The sequence below is a fragment of the Pelodiscus sinensis genome, chromosome 4, assembly GCF_052426305.1.
Source record: "Pelodiscus sinensis isolate ZL-2025 chromosome 4, ASM5242630v1, whole genome shotgun sequence".
Classification (NCBI taxonomy): domain Eukaryota; kingdom Metazoa; phylum Chordata; order Testudines; family Trionychidae; genus Pelodiscus; species Pelodiscus sinensis.
In genome coordinates, this window is record NC_143055.1 from 122,956,075 (window position 1) to 122,977,034 (window position 20,960).

General features: G+C 40.2%; 1 protein-coding gene across 4 annotated transcripts in view; it reads left to right on the forward strand.

Annotated features, from left to right (window-relative positions):
* The window catches only part of MAPK10 (mitogen-activated protein kinase 10), a 231,352-nt gene that overhangs the window by 180,822 nt on the left and 29,570 nt on the right, over positions 1-20,960 (forward strand). The window contains exon 9 of one of the 4 annotated variants that reach the window (XM_006115341.5): positions 3,930-4,001. The exons of the other annotated variants lie outside the window; for them this stretch is intronic. Within the exon in view, the coding sequence (XP_006115403.1) occupies positions 3,930-4,001 (72 nt within the window). The remainder of the gene's footprint in view (positions 1-3,929; positions 4,002-20,960) is intronic. 4 annotated transcript variants of the gene reach the window in all.

A 20,960-nucleotide genomic window follows, 5' to 3' on the forward strand; every position in this document is an offset into this window, starting at 1 on the left:
GTACAAAAAGAAACGGTAGAAAATGTGCTAATGAGATCACAACTTATGCTAATGAGACCCTCATTAGCATATTTTCTGCCGAAAGAACTCGCAGTGAAGACATAGCCAAATGGACTTGGAGATCAGTATTTTACAAATGAAGGAGATTGTGGAAGTACTCGTAAATTTTGACTATTTTTGTTAATTTTTCTGTGTTTTATTTCAGTGTACATTATTAATGTTTAAATAGCCAAGTGCCAGAAAGGAAACAGACTGTGGTGGAAAATTACTCAGAAGAAGTGAGGTTAGATGGAAGAGAACAAAATAATTTAATGTGCAGGCAGTAAACACAGAGGAAAGCATGAAAAAGGCACAGAGTTGTGAATGGGAGAAGGGAATGAATAAGACATTATGGGGCTGGGGTGAACATAATGGAGAGTCCGTGAATGAATGAAAGTTAGGGTTGCCAGGTGTCCAGTTTTGAATCCAACAGTCCAGTATTTGAGCTTTCTGTTTGGTAAACAAATTGAGAAAATATAAATGTCCGGTATTTTCTAAATAAGATGTAATATAGATTGTGATGTAATGTCAAGTGTGTCCGGTATTTTTGTTGAAACCATATGGCAACGCTAATTGAAAATAAAGGTATCAGGGAGGATAGAGTTATATGGAGCCATGAAGTTAAGGATGAGACAGGAGTTTGCACTTGATTAAGAAAGATCCTGGGAGCCAGTGACGAGATTCAAAGAGGACAAGAGAGGAAGACGTGAGGCAAGCCTGTAAATGGGCTGAAGTTTAGAGAGCAGCAGGGAAGAGGTTCTTATTCTTTCTTAAACCACTTTGTCCACTCCTATCAACATATCAAATGCTTCGCCTTTCCAGGGAACATTGCCTTTCCAGCTGAGTGATTTTTGCTCCGGAGTGCAATGAGTTCTGACCCAACACCCTGGATAACGAGAATGTTTTTAATGATCTCTCTTTGTTGTTAGTTTTTAAAAACAGCCCTTGGGTATTGCATTGTGGTTATAACATGCGAGTGCACAGTTACGGCACCTGTCTTTCAGATGTACCCAAAAGCTGGAGAAGTATTTCCTAGGAGAACTCTTTCAAAATGAACCCCTTTAAAATGGGCTGGTACAGGTAACCTCAGTGCTGACTAGCATGGTCAGACTTCCTTGGAATCTTCCCAGAGTTCAGACCTCAGCCCTTCTGTGAAATAAGCTTGGGTTGTTAAATATTCTGGACTGTCGGCATGTAAATGAGCACAGCAAGCATCACATTTTGCTTTGGATATCCTACATCCAGCAGTGCTACAATACATAGCTTTTCAAAGCAGTCTGTTTCCAGTTCTCAGTGGACAGATATCTGCACCATTAAAATATAAGCTCTCAGGAATGGCACTACATTGCCATTTCGGCAGAGGTGGAATGAAAGGCAGAGTATAAAGCAGTGGGTTTTCAAACTTTTTTTCTTATGACCCAGTTCAAGAAAATTGTTGATGCCCATGACCCAACACAATTTCACTAGAGTGTGGGCTCCGGAGTGGGGCTGATGATAACTTTGGGGCATAGGAGGAGACTTCAGCTTTGCGGGGTCAGGGCTGGGGCAGGGAGGGGCTTACCTTCAGTGGCTCCTGGTCAGCGGGGCAGTGAGGGTGCCAAGGCAGTTTCCTGTCTCTCCTGGCACTGCAGACCATGCTGTGCCCCCAAAGCAGCCGGCAGCAGGTTCCCAGCCAATGGGAGTTCAGAGCTAGTGCTTGGGGCAGGGGCTGTGCGCAGAGCCCTGTGCGCTTACCCCTCCCTGCAAAAGCCAGGCCTGCTCCTGGCCGCTTCAGGGGCATAGCGCACACTGCAGTACCAGGACAGGCAGGTCACCTGATCACTGATCACTTCAACCCCCTACAGCAACAAGACCAGTACTGGGTCTCGACCTGTTGTTTGAAAACCATTGGTATAAAGCAGCCTCCTGTCCCTTGCAGTGATTCCTTTCTAGATCAGAGCTAAGGCACACTGGCTTGGCAATGCGGGGCAAACTTGTTGCTTTCTGTTCTGTACCTGTAGTGAAGAACTGAAAACTCCAGACTGAGAGACTGAAGTGGAATAGTTTTTTGTGAACACAACATTCACACTCTCTCCTCTTGCCAGTTGTAAAAAATGTAAAGCCATTCACATCAGTATAGTTAGTCTTGAGTAACACAGGACTAAATTAAATTTAGAATTAATATTTAAATCTCTTTAAATATGCATGTTTGTATAGAGCCTAGAACTGGAGCATTAGTTCCTAATTAAGGCTTCTGGGCAATATTGTCTATAAATAACAATGAGGTCTTCAGTCTCTAGCTCCTAATGACTATTTAGCCTATATACTGCAAATTTGGGGTCTAATTAGAGATTTTAAGATCTGTTTATGAAAGAGTAAAAGGAAGCAAGAGAAACTACATATCTTTTCTCTGCAGACATTGAGTCAGATCCCAACGTTCTTGCCCAGTATGTTTGACTTTGGGAGTGTTCTAGGAGTTTCCTTCACAAAATTTCACAAAAAATATATAACTGAGTTCTTCCATGATTGGCTTACAGTATGAAAAGAGTTTTCTGTTAAACCATTACAGGATGTTTCCATAGATATTTTTAATGAATACTTCGCAAAAATAATATCAATAATTTCTTAAGATAACAAATGTATTAATGGACACACAACTGTTTGCTTTATCTTTTCCTGATTTTTTTGCATGTCATTTAGCTTGTTGCGATGGGAGCAGCAGTGATTTGCTTATTGCTACCAAGCAGCAGCCATTTTTCGAGATAGTAAAGCATCTCATATGCTAAGTAAAACACAGAACCTTCAAAGTTTGTTTTCCTTAGAAATCAAATCCGCTTTAAGCCACTGTTACAAAATCACAGTCTGCATTGAATCTTAAGAAGGAGTGAAGCAAACCACATGACACAGGTCTCTCTCCACACAGGTCCTGAACAGCAATTTTTGTGTCTGCTATGGAATATCATAGAAAGAGCTTGGCAGATGCAGTTCAGTTTCAGGATTTGCTCATCCTCTGGCAATAACAAGGAGAAGAGCACCAATTTAATTACACTTTAGACTTCAAGGGCCTGATTCTGATATCATTTATGTCATTGTAAATTATGTGTAATTTCCTTAAAGCCAATTCAGTTGCACAAGTGTACAGAGGAGGGGAATCAGGCCTTTTTATTGCTCTGAATGTCAGCCCAGAATGGCCTACTTAGTGCTTTGTATCATAGCTGTTCCATTATAAAGTTAGCATTTCCTATTGTGCAGAATGAAAATCTTATGAGATTCTCAAGAAGTGCATACCCACTCTGAACTAGAGGCTTTGTTGAGAGTCAATGGAAGCGAGCTGACAGACTCCAAAGCATGCATTATTTAAGCTGAATGATCTCAACACATTTTATTCACATTTCGGAATGAGAAGTGGATCTGTTTTGTCAAGACCAAACTTTCTTTTGTCGCTGTTGGCTGTTCAGCTTTAAAAATATGCATGGATCTCCCATAGTTGAAAGGATTAAGGGGAAGTGATTTTCATATCCCCAAAGAATAAAAAGACCAGCATTTATTTACAGTGCAAACCAGTATGAATGCAAATGAGAACTTGAAAAAAATTAACTATTTAATTATAATTGAAAAAGTGCTTTGGCATGCATCTTATTCACTTTCTGGGTTTAAGAATATTCTCTCATTTTTCTGAGAAAAAAATTGTGGAGTTAGTTTTACTTGACCCAGCTATACTCTCATCAAACATTGTATAAACAAGCATATCTCCTCTAGATATACCTTTCTGAGGAGTATAAGGCAGGTACTGCATCTGAAGGACAAATTTCAGGCTCCTGTACTTGGCGTGATTGTATAAGTTGTCTTCTCATTTATTTGTTGTTCTGTTGCTGTGTTCTTGTTTACCTTCATTTCATTTTTGTTTTCAGTTGACATGTGGTCAGTAGGGTGCATCATGGGCGAAATGATTAAAGGTGCTGTGTTGTTTCCTGGCACTGATCGTATCCTTCCTAGCAGCCATTGGCCTCTATAGCTACTTTCAATCCATTCCCTTCAGATCCCCGGTAGTAGACTGCTGCTGATATACATTTAATTTATCTGAATAACTGGAATAAGTCCCATTAAAAAATGCTTGCAAAACCTGCACCTTGCTATAATGTCTTCATCTCCCAGTAAAAGGCTTACATGGAGAACGTAGTGAGTATAGTGCATGGATGATCTAACACAATTACATATTGTTCACCACAACCATCTTCAGCAGGTAGCAGCAAGTGTACACTTATTTATTAGTTATATTACACTATAAATGTCTCAAACTATCTTTTCATATTTTTATAAATGACAGTATTTTTAATGTTCTAGTTATGTTTTATAGTGGGTAACATTAAAAATCAGTGCTTACAGTATGTACCAGTGTGTGGTAAATCATAAATATTATGCTTCATGGATACGATATGGTAACTTAACATTTACCCAAGAGTAGTGTTTAATTTTCTAAGGGTGATCACTGTATATAGAAACACATTGTAAGGCTTAAAAATCATTGTATTATACGTCACTTTTACTGTGATTTTGAAAAATGAAACTAGAGCAGATAAGCCTGACTTCTCTCCATTAAAGCAATTAATATAATTTTATGAAAGCAGGGTTCTTAATCATTGATATAAAAGACAGTATCGTTAGAGTTTCTCAGAAATCAGGTCTGAAAAAGGTAACCGGAGTGTCACAGCTAAATACATTATATTTAAATACAGTATAAATCTACTATATAATTAAGAGAGTTTGTGTTTCTGCCTGTTTGATCAAGACCTCCTCCTAAATTATAAGAGCTAGGACTACCAAATTTGAAATACAGCTTCCTCGATCATAACTTAAATCCAAGTAAGGGTTTGGTTGTGTCAGGAAAATGGGATGTGTCTGGAATGGGATTGCTTCTCAGAAAAAAAATACAGAAAAGAGACAGAATCGCCAAGCAGGTGAAAGAGGCTGGCTGATGGCATGTTCCCCCCTCTGGGACTTCCCCAGCCCTGAGCCTCCCACCCTGTTTGCGCCCTGTAGGGAGGGTGGGGTGGGCTGAAGCAATCCACCCAATTCGTACAGGAATATTGCTAGCTGTTCCCTTTTATCAGGGAGTGAAGGGAAAGTGCATAGTTTGCTGCATTCCTTACTCTGACTGGGGAGTGTGCGGGACAGATGAACCTGGACATGCACTACTCCCCTTTTGTGCCCGCTGGAGCCGCACTGACCATGAAGAGATGCTTCTCCTGTGGCCCCCATGCTGCCGCTGTGAGAGAAGGTTGGAGTTAGTCCTCTCTCCATGGAACAGCCTGCATACTGAACCTTCCATCGCCAGCCCCATGTTAGAGCAATGATTTAAATGAAGAAAAACAAACAAAAATATTGAGTTAAGGACCTGAGCAAGGCTGGGTAAATCTTAATTGTATTATAAATACCACATATTTAACTATGACTATCTGGTTACATTTTCCAGACCTGAAGAAGAGCTCTGTAAAGCTTAAAATCCTGGGAGCATCGCAGCTGCAGCAACACTGAAAATAAATATAGTTAAATTCATTTTGAGTCAGTGGGCATAAGGGACCAATAGGCAGTGTGTTATTTTTAGTTATTTTTCAGTTCTGCATTTAGTGCACTAAGAAATCCTTTCTTCTGATTAAAGCTACCATTGACATTTCTATCTAAAGTTCAATAAATACTTCATTATTTAAACATGTATCAGTCTGAAATTTCTATTCACTCAAAAGTAACTCAAGGAATTACAATGAGGACCATTTGGACCGTTTCAGTTTGTAGATTTTATTTCTCATGTGGCCCCTGTGCTTATAAAACACAGAGGTGTGAGTGGAGAGAAATTTTCAGGTGCTAATGTATTTGTCAGCTATGTACACTGTAATCTCTCTTGAATGTAGTTTTCTGGGCTATCACATCCTTGCTAAATGAATTTTTCTTGCACCTGCAATAGTCACATTATCTTTGAAAAATATAATTATTTGATTAATGTGGGAAAATATCTGAAAACATTTTTTTATCTTGATTGCCATCAATATGGTAGTTTCAGATTTCATCCCATATATTTGATGGCTGAAATATTTGCTATTCTTATTATGATTGTTGATTGAAATTAATGGTAAAACACTAGATTTCCAAAAGAAGAGGACTGGACTCAGTAGGCCTCGATAGGATAAGAGTCTCTGCTGGGTGAATCAATGTAACTCCAGTTAGCACTAGCTAAGGATTTGGCCCAAGATGTATTTCAGTTTATGCTGTGTACATTGTTGGACAGGATGAAGCATTCAGACTATTATATCTCAACTCTGCATTTGCTCTTTTTTAGGATTATAGCTTTAGCTTTGTGAGATGTAATTAAAAATGTTACCAGGAAAAAGTATTAAATGAATTGAACATGTCCTATATATTGATTTTAAAAGAATGGTTTTCTTCATACAGCTTCATGCTTATTAAATAAGTCACAAAATCCTCTGTGATTAAACTATTAAATTCTGTGTAATATAGCAATAATTCCCAGAAATCAGCCATTAGCAGCTGATGACTAATTAAGTACTAATACTAATATATAAATGATATATACAATTAATGAACTTTTGTTGATAATATGTTTATGGTGCTAATGCATTTCATGGACAACTCTGCTGTGGTTTTCTGCAGTTCTCTGACTTTCTTCATTGATACTGTGTTCTTTCTCAAATAGTTGAATATCCTTGAAAACAAAACAAAACAAAACATTCTTTTCTAATGCATTTCATAACCAAATCCAACCTGTCTCATCACCCTTCAGAAGATAAGGGGACCTGGTCCTACAAAATGCTAATTGCCCCCTAACAGACATTGAGCTCACAACTCATTGTAAATGGAAATTGAGGATAATCAGACAAATATCAGGCCCAAGATGTGTTATGCTTCCTTTCTTTGGTTCAAGTTATGCTCTTGGATTCTGAATTGAATGAACTCACACAACCAATATAAACAGAATATGGAGTCATTCCAGAAGGAATAAGGTCTATAATTGTGACCCTACTTCAACTGAGCTTTTAAGCATTTGCTGATTTTAATTGGCTAAGAATTAAATGGGTTAAGAAAGTCAGTGGACCTAATTTTGTTCTCAGTTCAGAGAGAACCTATGAAGACATTTTCTACAAATATCTTATTTCAACTAACAAACAAAATTGGATTTGAAAAAGTGTTACCCTTTTACATTTACTTTATATAAACATTTGAACCTCCAGAGTGACTAGCACAAATATTCAGACCCACTGATGCAAGCATCTGGGGCCTGGCAATTCAAAGGGACAGGATGGCAGCTCCAGATGGCCAAGAAGGCTAATGGCATATTGGGCTGCATTATTGGGAGCATCGGCAGCAGTTCTAGACAAGTCATTATTCCCCTTTATTCACTGCTGGTGAGTTAACATCTGGAGTATTGTTTCTGATTCTGGGCCCCTCCCTCCCATTACAGAAAAGATGTGGATGCATTGGAAAGAGTCCAAAAGAGGGCAATTAAAATGATGAGCTGAAGCACATGACTTATGAGGAGAGGATGAGGGATTTAGGCTTATTCGGCCTACTGAAGAGAAGAGTGAGGGGGGATTTGATAGCAGCCTTCAGCTACCTGAAGGGAGGTTCCAAAGAGGATGGAGAGAGGCTGTTCTCAGTAGTGACGGATGGCAGATCAAGAGCAGTGGTCTCAGTTTAGAGTGGGAGAGGTCCAGGTTGGATATTAGGAAAAGCTATTTCACTAGCAGGGTGGTGAAGCACTGGAATGGATTACCTAGGGAGGTGGTGGAATCTCCATCCCTAGAGGGTTTTAAGTCTTGGCTTGACAAAACCCTAGCTGGGATGATTTAGTTGGGATTGGTCCTGCTTTGGGCAGGGGGCTGGACTCTATGACCTCCAGTCCTATGATTCTGCCTGAGGCTCGCCTCTTCCAGAAGAACTGAGCCCAAGCACTGAGCCCCACACTTTGCCTAGGAATCCACAGAGGCTGTCAGTGCCCCTATATATATGCAAATATTCACCAACAGCTAATATTAAATTGTATATATGATTATAAAATTTGCAATTTGTATGTATTCGTCTGGGTGGGATTTGGTATATATAAGCCATGTGAATTTTTTTCTGTTTTCTCAATTGGTTGGCTTATGTAACAAACCAAAAAAGCTTGAATTGCTAATACTATAATCAGTTATGATTGTGAACAAATTGCAAGCAGGTCAAACTCTGTTTTGCCACTTTAAATCTTCTGGATAAATTGGGAGTACACAATTGTAATGGAGGACAGAATTTATTCGTTGTTCTTTTACAAGAAGATATCTGAAAAAAAGATCAAATTGTAGATGGAAGTTTTACATTACTAATGGTCTCTTCAGTCTTCATTGGTCCCAAATTGTAAAAAGTTGCACTCCTTTCCTAGATTATCAGTGTTTGCCTATGCTACAGCTTACACCAGCTGGTTAATAAGAGGTAGAACACTTTTTTGATACAGTATGTTGCCTCTATCCAATCTCAATTGCAGCAAAACTGGGATTTACAGTTGAGGTCCTGCAGTTCAGGATCTTCAAGTAAGGGATGATCTGTGGCTTTTCCACTACCTCTGAACAAAATTCTGCCTCTCAGTTTGTCTTGTTCTGTATGTCCTCCCACTCCCAGGGGTTGGGTGAGAGGGAACTTAGTAGCCCCATAGAGAATGCTCTTTTTCTCACAATGCTGCTTGTTGTTTGCTGCACAAAGGAGTAATGTGTGCCCGACTTACCATAATTCCTGTCGCTAGCTATGAAAGGAAAGGTTACGCATAGCTTTATTTTTCAAGTACAGTTTCCAAACAAATTTTTCACTGAGTAACTTTTCACTAGGAAGTTTGTGAATTCAGTGGCATGTGGGAATGTATATAACTATGATGGATAGATGTGATGGTGTTATATGTATACTTTTGTCAGCATGAGTATGGGGTGGCCACATGACTCTGCATTCATGATGCCATATTCCACCATATAGTCATGTATTCTGTGTATGCTGCATAATTCTTCAAATTAATTTAGAACTATCCTAGCAAGTTTTAACGTAATTGCTATATTTCTTGTGCTTCCATCTTGAAAAACTTATATTATGTATCCAACTGTGTGAGTCTCAAGGATAGAAGTATATCAAATCAATTTTTAAAGCATTTAAGTGACCTAGAATAGTTTTTTTCTATAATTAATGTTACAAATATGTGGTCAAAGTCTAAGATCTAATGCCTTATACCACAAGAAAAGGAGATTTTCAAATTTCTAATGGTATAGCTGCTAGTTTAAAAGCTCTCATTTCTATCTCGACGAATCACAAGTTATCTGGCCTGTTGTTTGTTTAGGACTAAATGTTACCCATTCTACATCTCAGTCCTCTGTAATTTTGAGGGATAGTTGACACATTTACAGATAAAGTAACAGCATATATCCCCTTTTTCCTTCCCATACGATCACTGTGAAAAAGTGAAAATTCCAATTACGAGGGTAAGTCAAAAAGTATCTGCAAAGTGTTCATATTTTTTTTTTTGTGATTGGCCCAACTCCTGAATTTGCGCGTAGCCATAAGCATGTAACCTCCCTATATTGTAATGATATATTTGGCTTTGACCGTTCAGATGTCTTTCACCACTACTGGGGTCAACATGGCCACTCCACTTACCACATGCACCAAAGAAGAGCAGGGTGCAGTGATTCGATTTTTGTGGGCTGAAGTGTAAGAGGTGTGGAAATTCATCGAAGACTATCAGCACAATACAGTGACAGTGTTTTGCCACAGTGTACAAATAGATTGACATGTTAAACAATGGCCGAACAAGTGTGTCTGATGAAGAATGATCAGGGCGCTCATCCACATTGACTACTGAAGGGAATATTGAACAAGTCCACGCGCTGATTCTTGAAAGCAGGAGGGTGACAGTCGATGAAATGGCAGACCGACTGCAGATTAGTCATCGTTCTGCCTATGAAATCATTCACCACAAACTTCCCTTCAGTAAAGTTTGTGCAAGGTGGGTTCCCAAACAACTTACAGAACAGCACAGACATAACCGTTTGGACAGCTGTAACTGCCTTTTGAACTGATATCATGAGGAAGGTGACGCTTTTTTGAGTTGCATTGTCACTGATGATGAAACATGCATCCACCACTATAAGCCGGAGAGCAAACATCAGAGAGACCCCTCAAAGATGCTTTAGAGGCCATCATTTTGCCAGTGGCCATGATTTGAAGGAGGCGGTGCATACATGACTTACTGCCCAGCTGAAAACATTTTTTTCTGAAGGCATACAAAAGCTTGTGTGATGCTGGAGAAAAGCAGGGGAACTATGTTGAAAAATGATACTCTTATGAATTCTGTATTGCTGTTGTGTTCATTTTAATAAATACACTGCAGATACTTTTTGACATATCCTCGTATAAAGCACCTATGTGTCCTTTATAAGTTTTTCTTTCACTGTAGGAATGATGTGTAGATATAAATACAAGAGAGCATGTAAAAGAGAAAATGAGAATGCAGAAGAAAAAAGTAAAAAGGGGAAAATTAGTGCAGTTTATTACATGATTGCAGAAATCTGTGGGCACATATGTATTATAGGTGAAGCTAGTAGCACTGCCTGTTATGGTTTGCTAACAGGTCACATTGTAAGATCTTGTTTTCAGTTGCTTATAACATTGCCAGATTTAACTATTTGGGCTGAAATTCTCCATATTATTTATCTTCCTCAGAGCCAATATTTTGTAATGTCTTAGCAAAACCAGTTAAGAAATTTCCAAGATTGAGACTAGGGAACATATGTTGTTTTGCCCATAATAAACATTTGTGATGACCATTCTCTTACCGGGGACTTGAAATTTGGCTTGCAATGGCCTGATGTGTCAATGCAAGCCTGATCTCTGTGACAATTCACCAGTATCTGGTCATCTAGAAAAATTACAGTTTGCACATACTTGGCAGAGACTCCTTAATTTTAATAGCTACATTCCCTAAAGATTCCATTGACACTGAACATACTCCTGCTGAAGTGGCATGTCTGGAGTCAGTTTTTGACTATGGGGCATCAGTATTTATTTATTTATTTATTTAATTCATTTATTCATCAGCTGATTTTCAGATTTGTGCTCTGGGAGAGAGGGGCAGAACTGGGGACACAACACTGACCAGGCAATTAATGGTGCTCCAAAAGTGTTGGAAGAAAGGGGGAGGAGTAGGTAAGTGTGGGGATCCAGTATCTCAGTGTGTAAGAGGCATGGGGGAAGTGGGCAGAGACGGGGTGCGTGGGCTGCCTGCAGGTGGAACCTCAATGGGCCACATGCAGTCTGCAGGTTGCCCACCACTGGATTTTAATTTTGCAGCCCACTGAGATGAAGAAAGGCCGCTCATGAGGCCCACTCACTAGTCTTCGTTGCCCATTGCTGAAATAGACCCTCTCATGAGCTCAAGACTCCTTTAGCCATAGGCCTAGACATAGCGAGCCTCAGTCTTATTTACCCAAAGTTCCTTTATGCTACAGCAAATTACATTTCTACCTCTTTTAAGGACCCGTTATACTACCTGGGCAAGATCCTCAGTTGACTTAAAATGTGTAAAACTATGATGATTTACACCTGTTGAGTATTTAATCTTTTGAATGACAAAAATTGTGATGGTATAAATAAGAAATTGGGCTCAGTGGCTAGAAATCACAGATTATGACATCATTTTCACATTTGAAGCCATGTATACTTTTGGGGCATTATCAGATGTGGTCTCCTTTTGTGAAGACATACAAAAACCTTGTTTTTGTTTGCTTGAGTGAATGTCTATGGTCGGAAAGAAAACAGGAATGTTTCATCCTAGTACTGGAATTACCTGTGAACTTCAGTCAAAAATGCCATAATTGACTGTACTTAATCTTAGTCTTTGTGAGTAAGTCGCTGAATTGGCCAAAGAAGGTCCCAAGCCGTATAGCTTGAGTGCATGAAATCCAGACTTTCAACATGTATGTGCTACCTTTCTTGCCTCTTGACATTAAGAAATTCCCATACCACCTGTTTTTCCCCCTCGGATGAAGCACTTAGATTCGGTCTCTATTTTGAACTCGCAGATGTGATTAAGATGCCTCTTGTTTTTAATTATTCTTTGCCTTAGTTTTGGTTATTCTAAGGTGAGAGAGAGAGAGGCGATGACCATAACTAGACATGTCAATTTTTTTCTAATATGTTTAGGTTTCTAGTTTGTAATATGTTTTCTAGTTCTAGTCCAACTTCTAGACTTTCCAACATTTGTGTAGTTTGACAATATTTTCGAGTGTGCCATTTTTTCCTGCCTCTTAATACATAGGGTATGTCTAGACTACAAGCCTCTTTTGAAAGAGAGCGTCTAGACTATAGCCAGTACTTTCAGGCAGTCTGGAGGCTCTCTTCAAAAAAGCACAGTTTGCATTACATAGCCAGGCAGTCTGGATACTCTCTTTCGAAAAAGCACAGTTTGCATTACATAGCACATTTTTTCAAAAGAACACTTTTGAAAAAAGGCGTTACTCCTCGTAAAATGAGGTTTCCTGTGGTCGAAAAAACCACAGAATTTACTTTCGAAAGAACGCGGCAGCAGTCTAGGTGCAGGGGAAGTTTTTTTGAAAAAAGGCCAATTTTTTAAAAAAAAACCCTGTAGTCTAGACACACCCTAAGACATTTCTATAGCATATTACACGCCTGTTTTACCCTGTCAGGTGAAGCTGACTAGTTGACTTTTTGACAGATGTTGTCACATATGTCTTCCCAGCAGATTATATATGTCCTATGAAAACCACCATCGAATGGATTTTCTTGTTTGAGTAAAGTCTCTGAGGGTGCTGCACTCTAAGTGGTGGTGCATTCCAGTGATGTTGATCATAGATCTTCAATAATAGTGCCTAGTCAGGATGCTCATGCATTGGTGCCTCACAGCAATGTCCAAATTCCTTTAGGAGTGTGCACTCCTAATACCTCAGTTCCTGCTCAAGTGTCCTTGGCTGAAGACTGTTAGGCTGTGTCTACACTGGCCCCTATTCCGTAATAGGGATGCAAATGTAGCACTTTGGAAGAGGCAAATCCGCGGGGGATTTAAATATCCCCCGCGGCATTTGCATTAACATGGCTGCCGCTTTTTTCCGGCTTGGAGATAAGCCGGAGAAAAGCGCCAGTCTAGACGCGATCCTCCGGAAAATAAGCACTTTTCTGGAGGATCTCTTATTCCTACTGATATTTAAATCCCCCGCGGATTTGCCTCTTCCAAAGTGCTACATTTGCATCCCTATTACGGAATAGGGGCCAGTGTAGACACAGCCTTAGAGAAGAAACAGGTGACCCAGGAGCAGATGGGGTAAACTTTGTTGCCCATGCATATTTACCCTAAACATTTAACACAACATTTTGAGTGGCAATAATTTAGTATTAGTTACACTCTTTAATTTATTTTAGTATGTTAATTTATATGTTTATTACTAATTTTTTAAAGCCTGCAACAATTGTATATTAATTTTTATACAATGAATATTAGCAGACAAGTGATGAATATTATTATATAAAATTTGTAATTAAATTAACATTTTTTACACTACAAACTTTTTTGAATCAGAAATTACATAGTAACCCTGAAAATATTTTTTACAGAGCAAGTGATAGTAAGAGACACAACAAAAAAAAGCAGCTATGTGTTTATTTATTTTTCTAGGCTGTAAGAACGAAGGGAAACAGCATATTTATACATCAAAAAAGATAATGCCTGTTTTGGCAGGACCCTAATATGTCTTCAAAGACTACAGAAACAAAGGGTTGGGAGGAAACGTGTTTAAAGGGCAATGTCTATTCTGGCTAGACTCCTTTTCCACTGATGTATAATCATTCCAGACCTCTATTAATTTTTACATATCCCAACAAAGACAAAACTCAGAGCAGTGCTGCACCTCTTCTCTAATTAAAACAAAATACTAGAATAAATTAAATAAAAATATATCCAACTTCTTTCCTTCATTACTTCATTCCTTCAAACCTAGTTGCTAGTGTTTAAAAAACAATAAATATATCTTTCCCCATTCCTAATCTCTTCCTTCAAAAGTAGCTCTACAACATGCCACGCTCCCCTGGTTTTAAAAAAAGGGCCTTCTGCAAGAACTGCATGCGGTGTTTTGATGGACATTCCCTCGGTGTAAAATGCCTTGGGACACACGTTCCTGCCAAGCGCTTCCATTGCAATAACCTTAAAGCCAAGGCTTTTTGAAACCAGAACCCATGCCTAAAGAGGATATTTATTGAGAAATCTCTTCAACCTCCCTTGGATACAGGCGCACACAAACCCTCTCATTGATATTCTCCTTCATAGTCAGAATGACCTAGATTTCCAGCCTCTGACGGGAAGAGGAAGAGAGCCTTGCCTGTTCCTCATAGGAATCCCTGTAAAAAGTGAACTGGTTACCAGTGATTCCAACATCCTCCTAAGGCAGCACTCGGGCCCACCCTTGCCCACCGTGCGCCAAGTGCTCAAGCCTCAAACATAGAGTTGAGACCTATCTCTATACAGGTCTCTTCATTAACGTCATCCCCAACAAGCTCCTGAGAAACTGAGAGCACCAGCACCGTGACGACCATGCAGGCAACAACAATGGCCCTGACTAACAGGGCCTGTCAGCTCCTGCTGCTGTTAAACTCAAAGTGCCTAAATGTCTGGCCCCTCCTTACAGATCTGCCGAGCCACATCATTTGGTACCATCACAATTTCTGATGCATCTCAAGTGCCCCACTGCCAAAATCGCTTCTCCTTGGCACCAATGGCTCGGAATCACTCAGCCATCTCCCACAAAACACTTAATATTCTCCAACAGTTATGAGGGCGACAAGGAAGAGGCAAGCTTTTCACCACATTCACCAGGGAGGAAGGGGAGTTGTGTTCAGTTGACTCTATCTGGAGCGGGGTCATCCTCTATTTCCTCTTGTGCATCTTCTAGCCCCTTGTATGTGGATGCAATAGGGGAGGTTAGTGGAGAACAAATCCTGCCAAGGGCATGCATTTCTTATTCTACCACTTTCCTCAACCCAACTCCCTGGTGTCTGAGGCGGGGTCAAACAACTCCAACACCAAATCCATACTACAGGACAGGAACTCCAAATGGCTCAGCCTCCTGTGCAGGAAGGTTTATACCATCATCTGTTTTGCAATTCTGAATCTCCAACTTCCCATTAGTCCTGATTTGACAGTTATGCCAGATTATCTGAATTTGCCTCTTCTATCCCAGAGGGACAGACAGTTAGTATCCAGGATAGCCCTGCAGGCATCACACACCCCATTTGCCCCATGTTAGAAACCAGAGTGTGCCTACAATTTCTAGGCCACGTGGTAGCAATCACCTCTGTGGTGTGCTGAGCCAGACTTAGCATGAGGTGTCTCCAGGGAAGGCTGAGCTCTGTGTACAAATTGGACAAATTCAGTCTCTATAAGAGGGTTAACTCTGGTGGACAAAAAGGGAAAACACATGTGTGGGCAGCCCTAAAAGCTGACATTCCCAAATCCCTCCGGCAATGACACTCATGACAGATGCCTTCCTCATAGCGTGGGGAGCACACTTAGATGCTACCCGCACAAGGCAGGTCGTCCTCAATGGCGATGCATCTACATATCAACCTTCTAGAACTCACTGCGGTCAGATATGATTTGCATCTTGACACATTCTAATCAGCTGACAAGGGGGAGCACACTTCCACTCCATAGGCATAGAGACCATCAAATTATGGAACAGGTGAATCCAACTTTCCATAGACATCTTAGCCTCTTTCCTGCTAGAACCCTATTGCCGACATTCTCAGCAGGCACTCTTCACACGAACACAAATAAGAGCTCAGCCTCGTGATGGCACACTTTTTCATTCTCCGAGGTTCCCCAGCCAAAGATCTGTTCACTACAACACAGAACTGCAAATGCCAGTGATTCTGCTCCAGAACAGAAGTTGAGATGTGGTCCTAATTCCATGGCATGAGACACTCATGTATGCCTATCCACCAATTCCACTCCTCCACAGAGTTATCTGCAAAATCAGATGACAAAGCCAAGGTCATACTGTTCACTGCTGTATGACCCAAGATGTGGTATCCTTATCTGCTGTGAATGTCAATCTGCTCTCAAGTAACTCTTCTGAGGAAACTAGATCTTCTCTCCCAGTGCTACTGTGACATTTTTCATCCATAATTGGAGAAGCTTCATCTGATGGTGTGTAGTTCCAGGTGTACAAACTAACTGGTCAGAGCAAGTAAGACATGCATTATTGCACAGCAGACGATACTCCACCTGCCATAACTACTTGTATAATTGAAATCAATTTTCCTCATGGTGTGTAGGGAAAAGTCTTACACCCTGCAATGATCCTCTCCCTGATATCCTCCACTATCTTTTAAGCCTCAAGAATGATGGACTATTTCTCAATTCATCTTACAGCAATTAAGGCTTTTCATGATAAACTAGATGACCAGGATAGATTGGCAACATTTCCCAAATCAAGTATTGTTTTGCATCAGAAGAATCAGTGATGTGGCTAGCATGCATGTGAGTGGAATAGAGGTACCTGCACATCACTGCAGGATGTGGAACAGGAGGGAGCAGACCATTGTCAAATGGGATGAGGATGAGTAATCATCAGTTTTATACAATTTGCAAGTCTGAGATACCAGAAGATGATGATGGATTTCAGACCGTCACCTTTCAGACTATCCAAGTATTGGAAAGTTAAGTCCAAGTTTCACATAAGTAAATGTTCAAACTGTAGGTGAGAGTGGCAGCAGTAATATGACAACCCTGATCTGTAATTGAGAGTCCTGCGTGGAATATGTTTCTTGAAGCATTAAAACATTCATGATCATATAGTTGGTTAGCTGCTAAAGAATATCATGATCCTATCTATATTCAGCTGTAAGATTGTCAGAATGCTGAAAGCCAAGTGACAGGTTTGGTAGCCTCTGCCCCCGCCAACCCCGCTACTCTTAGGGAGGAGACCAATGTGAAAGCATGCATGCACACATATACTTCTGAATGGTCACTATTTTAACAAAGTTTGTGTGCAATTATGACATCTTGCTTGAAATAGTCAGAAGAACCTTTGAGGATCTGAAGTTCTGCCTTTGAAACCTTGGCCAAATACTTTTTGAATTGATATCTTAACTACATACACAAAACCCAATAATGTCTTGTTTCCATCTTGCCAACCAGTTAAACTCATGTTACGTCCACGTCTTGAATACTGTAGGCAGATCTGGTCACCCCATCTACAAAAAGATGTATTGGATTTGGAAAAGGTACAGAAAGGACAACAGAAATGATTAGGGGTAAGGAACAGCTTCCATATGAGGAAAGATTAACAAGACAGGGACTTTTCAGCTTGGAAAATAAATGACTAAAGGATGGGGGGATAATATATACACACACATACATATATGTACATACGCGTGTTCACACACACATGTACACACACACAGTGTGATTGTGTGTGTTACATTTATTTCAAAGTAGCAATACTTTTACTTAAGTAACTTCTTTGGGTACTTTTTCCACCACTATCTCATTACGGATATTGGACTTAATGATCAACTCTGCCTTTGTATCATTACCGGTGAAAGCTGGACAATGCTAGTTTCCAATCATCTGCTTCTGGCTGGCTGTTTCCCTGGCAACTAGGTATGACAGTCAGAGGCCCTTGCATCCAGCTGCTTTTAGGGCCTGTGGTGACATGCAAAGCAGGGAGCCTAGTTGAGGCGTCTGCAGGGCTGCTGGCTGGGAGTTGCCTAACTCCCATACAGAGCCTGCTTCAGGCACCCCACACGTCTCTTCCCCCAGCCGTCTCCCTCACTTCTACCCCATGTAACCCAAACCCTTTGCAAACCCTACTTCTGCACTGATACCCTCTCCCAGACCTTGCACCCCAATCTCCTACCCCATGTCAAAACACCATTCTTCCCTAGGTTACAGCTTAAACCCCAGCACCCCCTCGTACTCTCCATTCACAATCCCCCCTTCACCCAAGCTCCCTGGCATACCTCATACAACCTCCTGCACTCCATTCTACTACCCCAAACTCCCTTTTTCCCCCAACCTCCATCCCAGACCTTGCACCTCCTCCATTAATATCATGGACGAATGTGGCCCGTACCAACTTATTGGAGTGGCACCCAATCAAAAATTATTGCCCACCTCTGGCCTAGCCTGTGTGAATCAGCTCTCACACATACTTCAAAACAACCATAGGAACTGAGAGATTTTACATCATTATAGCAGGATACATTGTGGCCATGGATGGTTCAACTTACACCTTTACTCTTGGGGAATACTTGTTTTCCCATCATGCTTCTGCATAGTGTAATGACAAACAGCATGCCATCTGATCATGAATTGTCCTCTTGAAAGACTACATTTCTTACCCAACATATAATTTAGTAGTTCTAAAAAAAATTTTCATTGACTACTTGAAAGTTGCTGAGGGTCTCTGCAGACCATTTCATGATCTTTCCAAATATTCCTTGTATCATTAGATAAGTATTGTAAAGCACTTTGGATAAAGCGATATATTAAAAAAAGCTTAATTAATATTTTGTTCTACAACTAAAAGCACACAACTTATTTTAATATTGGTAGGGGTCTCTCCCCCACCACAGCAGCCAAAGAGCTGAGGCTGAGAAAGAAGGCTGTCTCTCTCCAGCAGCTGTAGCCCTAGAGTGGAGAAAAGTTACCTTTTTCTCTGGCAACTGCAGTCCTGCACATTACAAGTTTTCCCCCACCCCCTCTTCCCTGCTGCCCCCCATATACTTCCTATTTTCCCCAGCTCACCCATCTTCCTTCACCTTACATGTACAAATTCTCCAGGGTCTAAAGCACCTAATTAATGGAGCCATGCCTGAACTGAACGATGGGCAGCCCATCATTCTCTCGTGTGTGGCCACCCACTCATGAAAATTAGAGGGAACTGTCTGTGGACCACCTGAATGGAGTCCATGGACCACAGTTTGAGAACCTCTGATCTAATTTATTGTTTGTGCCTCGAGACACCATACAACAAAAGAAGAGTCTATCCAAAGCTTTGATCTACTGCCAGAAAACAAGGAGACATAATTCATGTCAACTGAAACACAATTTCATGTACACATCTGGCCCTTGCATTTATGCTAAAAGATGAATCATTATCTGCTCTCTAATCACCAAAGCTAATGCAAATCACTCTTCCTTACTAAACCTAGGGGGAAACTGCTTCATCTTAAGCCTGCTTAAGGCCGTATTCCTGATGTCACACTATTCACCTAATTTCTATGGATATATAACAGAAATGTCACTTAAATTACTTACTTCTATTTACCAGTCAGTATGCAACCTATCCACCATTCACATCATCTCTGGTTTGTGTTTTAAATTAAGGCTTATCTTTTGCAGCCTTGATGATGTTGTTTCTGCCACTAGCCAGGGAAAGATTATTGCCTCCTCAGTGCCAAGCAGGCATGTGGATTTTCCAAGCTCTGAATAGCTAGATGCTGTGTTACCACAACACTCGTCTGTGCTTTACGTGTGTCCTATTTGCTATATGGGTATTTGTCAATAATCTCTGATCATCAGGGTAGAAATGTATCTCAGATGAAAATGTTTTACTTGGTGTAAAACCATTTATATCAATGGAATCACACCAGAAATGTCATCATGGATAAATCTGACCTGTGAAACCAGACACCGGAATGGCATGTATTTGACTTTGGAAAGTAATAATGGACAAAATAAGTGCATGTGAACAGAACTAAAATACATGCCTCCAAGCTATTGGGGAAAGCAATAAGGCTCTGCAACTGCCTCTCTTGATGCCAACTTTGTCATTGACCTTAATACTGTGGACTAAGACCGTGCCTTAATACTTTAAAGTGAATGTCCACCCGTGGGTCAGAGCAAAGACTTCATTACAACAGTCTTCAACCTAAAAATAAGCTTAAACTTCTCAGTGGTTATGGTTAGGCAAATTCTGTTTATTTTACTCACTTGAGTAGTCCCATTAAGTTTAATACATAGATGACAAACTGGTGTGAGTAAGGCAAAGCAGCAATTTAGCCCATTCTTTGTCTGTACTTTTCTTTCCCAGTCTTTTATTGCTAGGGAATTTTTATATAGAAGGAGCTTCTTTGTTTAGCAGAATTCATCTGTTCCTGCTGTCTATGCCTCCTTTGAAATCTGATGACACAAATCATATATTTATTCAGCACAATCAGAAGGAAATCTTAAGGAACAAAAATCCTATTCATGTCCATTTCCTAAATAATTCATGAAGCATCAGCAGCTTCTTTAAGGGGGTTCCTTGTGAAACCATGAAGTTCTGCAATATTTGCATACTAACTACTGATTAAACTAATCTGGCGCTCTCTGGTCCGGGAACATCTGCGGTCTGGCTTGACTTTAGTTAGCTGGATGTCCACTTATCATGGTGTGGCCAAGTTTCCCATGGTCCCATAATGTTTGTTTACAGCCACCTGTCCTGGCTCTCTCTGTTCTGTGCTGTATTTTAACATCCCAGCAGGCAGCGAAAGTGTTGTTAATGCAGCTAGACAATATTGACTTCTCGTAGTCGGTCACATTTTCTGGTTAAGCACCGGTCAGGTCCCGAGGTGCCAATTTAGAGGTTCAACCTCTATTTTATTAATGTCTCTACAAAAACAGTTTCTAATAATTACATTCTCAAGGATATAAAAATTAAATATTAAAATTCTTTATTACATAAAATAATACATAGTGCTTATATGTAAAAAGTCCCTTTCATATGAGGATCTCAGTTTTTTGTTTTAAGTTCTTTTAAACAAAAATTAAGCCTCACTATGCTCCAATAATCATTTTACAGAGGAGTAAATTGAAGAACAAAAAACTGAAGTGGGTTGAAGTAACGCTTTGCAAGAATGGATGA